Source organism: Empidonax traillii, unplaced genomic scaffold, assembly GCF_003031625.1.
Source record: "Empidonax traillii isolate 1590-97213 ecotype Southwest subspecies unplaced genomic scaffold, ASM303162v1 scaffold5840:size7015, whole genome shotgun sequence".
NCBI lineage: Eukaryota > Metazoa > Chordata > Aves > Passeriformes > Tyrannidae > Empidonax > Empidonax traillii.
In genome coordinates this window covers 4,891-7,015 of record NW_020961033.1, presented here as the reverse complement: position 1 = coordinate 7,015, position 2,125 = coordinate 4,891, and the positions used below count along the sequence as shown (strand labels likewise).

Below are 2,125 nucleotides of genomic sequence, written 5' to 3'. Positions count from 1 at the left end.
GGTCCTGCAATATGAACTGATTTCTGACATGAAACCAGGGCCCACCAAGCCCAGGAAAGCAGGAGCCAGTTCAGCTCTAGTTTTGAAATTGTGTCTGTGGGTCAGGGTGGATCTCAGCAAAAGGTTCTTCCCCCAGAGGGTGGTTGGCACTGAACAGGCTCCCCAGGGCAGTGGGCACAGCCCCAAGGCTGCCAGAGCTGCAGGAGGGTTTGGATGATCCTCTGGAGCACAGGGGGTGATTCTTGGGGGTGATCCCATGCAGGGCTAAGGGTTGGACTGGATGATCCCTGTGGGTCCCTCCCAGCTCAGCACGTCCTGGGATTCCGTGATTTGGAAAAGTGATTCCCGTAGCTGAGCACTCACACCGTGTCCCCTGTCCCCTCTGCCCAGAGATGAAGATGTACTCCCTGGCTGTCACCCCCAACGGGCACCTGGAGGGCAGGGGGTCGATGCCCCCTCCCATCATCCTGCGCACGGCGGCCACCCCGATGCCCACCCCGAAGTGCTCCCCGCACATGGACTCGGTGCACACCTTCGTGGACTCGAGGAGAGGCAGCAACGCTTCCCTGGACCCCACGAGCTACGATCAGAAGTCCCTGGTAGGTTCCAGGAGGCACCGGCGTTCGGTGTTTTCCTGCTTGGGAATCCACGCCAAGCCACCTGAAATTCACAGCCTGAGACAAGTCGTGAGTTCACGCAGTTACCCCCAACAACCCCCTCAGAGGAGGAGCAGGAATCCTTTCCCAACCACACTGGCCGTTTGTGGTGTCTTGGAGAAGCTGCCAGGTGTCCCTGTGAGGATGAGGCCTGTTTCCCTCTCGATGTTTTGGGGTTGTATCTTGAATTTACAAGGGGGATGAAGCATCGTTTGCCCCTCCCAACCCAGCTGAGCTCTGGTTACGGTGCAGCAGCCCCGCTGGAGGGGAAGCAGAGGGAACAAGGAGTGAGCTGATGGATTGCCACCAGGCACAGCTCACAAGAGCAGGGGTCTGGCTGGAGCTCTGCTCTGGCAGCTGGCTGTGCTTGCCTGCAGCGGGGGAGCGGGAGGGCAGCTCTGTGTAAACAGGCAGCGGGTTAACAGACAAAGCGGATTTTTGCTGCCGCTCATCGTCCCGTTCCCGTGCTCTGTAACTGCAGTATCGTGTTCCAATCAGGGCAGCAGACCGTGAAGGCACTTCGTGCCTCTCTGCCCCTCGGTAAAGCTGCTTAGTCAACGTGGTGCTTCTGAAAAGAAAACAGAGATGGCTGTTGTTTGCCTTGGGCTTTCATGGGATTGCGAGGTGCTGGAGAGGGTTGTTCGTCGTTTGAATCCTTTCTGGGGTATAGCACATCAGTGCCACCAGCCAGAGGCAGATGAAGCAGTCAGAGGAGAGCTGCCCAGCACTGAGGAGGAGGAGGAGGAGGGAGGCAGTTTGCCTCGCTTTGTGCTGGGAGGAAACCACGGAAAGAAAAGGAGTTTCCTTCGGGCTTTTCTGCGCTCCCCTTAAGCTCCCTCAACCTGCCAAAGTGCACTGGCACAGCCTGATCTGTGCCAGAAATCTGTGTGAGAGAAGCATTCATTCCACTGCCTTATGCATTCAATTGAGGAGAAAATATTGGAAATAGGGGCATGATTCCCAACAGACACTTGGGTGCCAGGGCTCCTTTGGAAGGCAGGGAAGTTGTGGGCTTGAGGAACATCACTTCAGCAGGAGTGTCTTTGGGTTCGGTTTTCTTGGAGAATTGGTGTTGTCAGGACAGAGGGAAGTCACACAGGACAGAGGATTGGCAGCTGTGCCACGGGGGTGGGTCAGGAGCACCTTCAGTGTGTCCTTGGGCTCCCATCTCAGGGCTTTGGCCTGATGGAACAGGAGCGGTGAGGGAAGCTGGGAGGGGAAGACAGGACCTGCAGCAAGAAGGATCTTCCAATCTTCCAAAATACCACATAGCACAACTTCTATGAGGAGAGGCTGAGGGAGCTGGGGTTGTTTAGTCTGGAGAAGAGAAGGCTTAGAGGTGACCTCATCACTCTCTTCAACTACCTGAAGGGAGGTTGTAGCCAGGTGGGGGTTGGTCTCTTCTCCCAGGCAACCAACAATAGGACAAGGGGACATGGGCTCAAGCTCTGCCAGGGGAGGTTTAGGTT

At 56.4% G+C, this 2,125-nt stretch overlaps 1 protein-coding gene across 1 annotated transcript in view; it reads left to right on the top strand.

The window, feature by feature from the left end:
* Nucleotides 1–392: 392 nt before the first annotated feature.
* The window catches only part of LOC114073261 (voltage-dependent T-type calcium channel subunit alpha-1H-like), a gene marked incomplete at its 3' end in the record, with an annotated part of 4,505 nt that continues 2,772 nt past the window's right edge, over nt 393–2,125 (top strand). The window contains exon 1 of the mRNA XM_027911051.1: nt 393–599. Within this exon, the coding sequence (XP_027766852.1) occupies nt 393–599 (207 nt within the window). The remainder of the gene's footprint in view (nt 600–2,125) is intronic.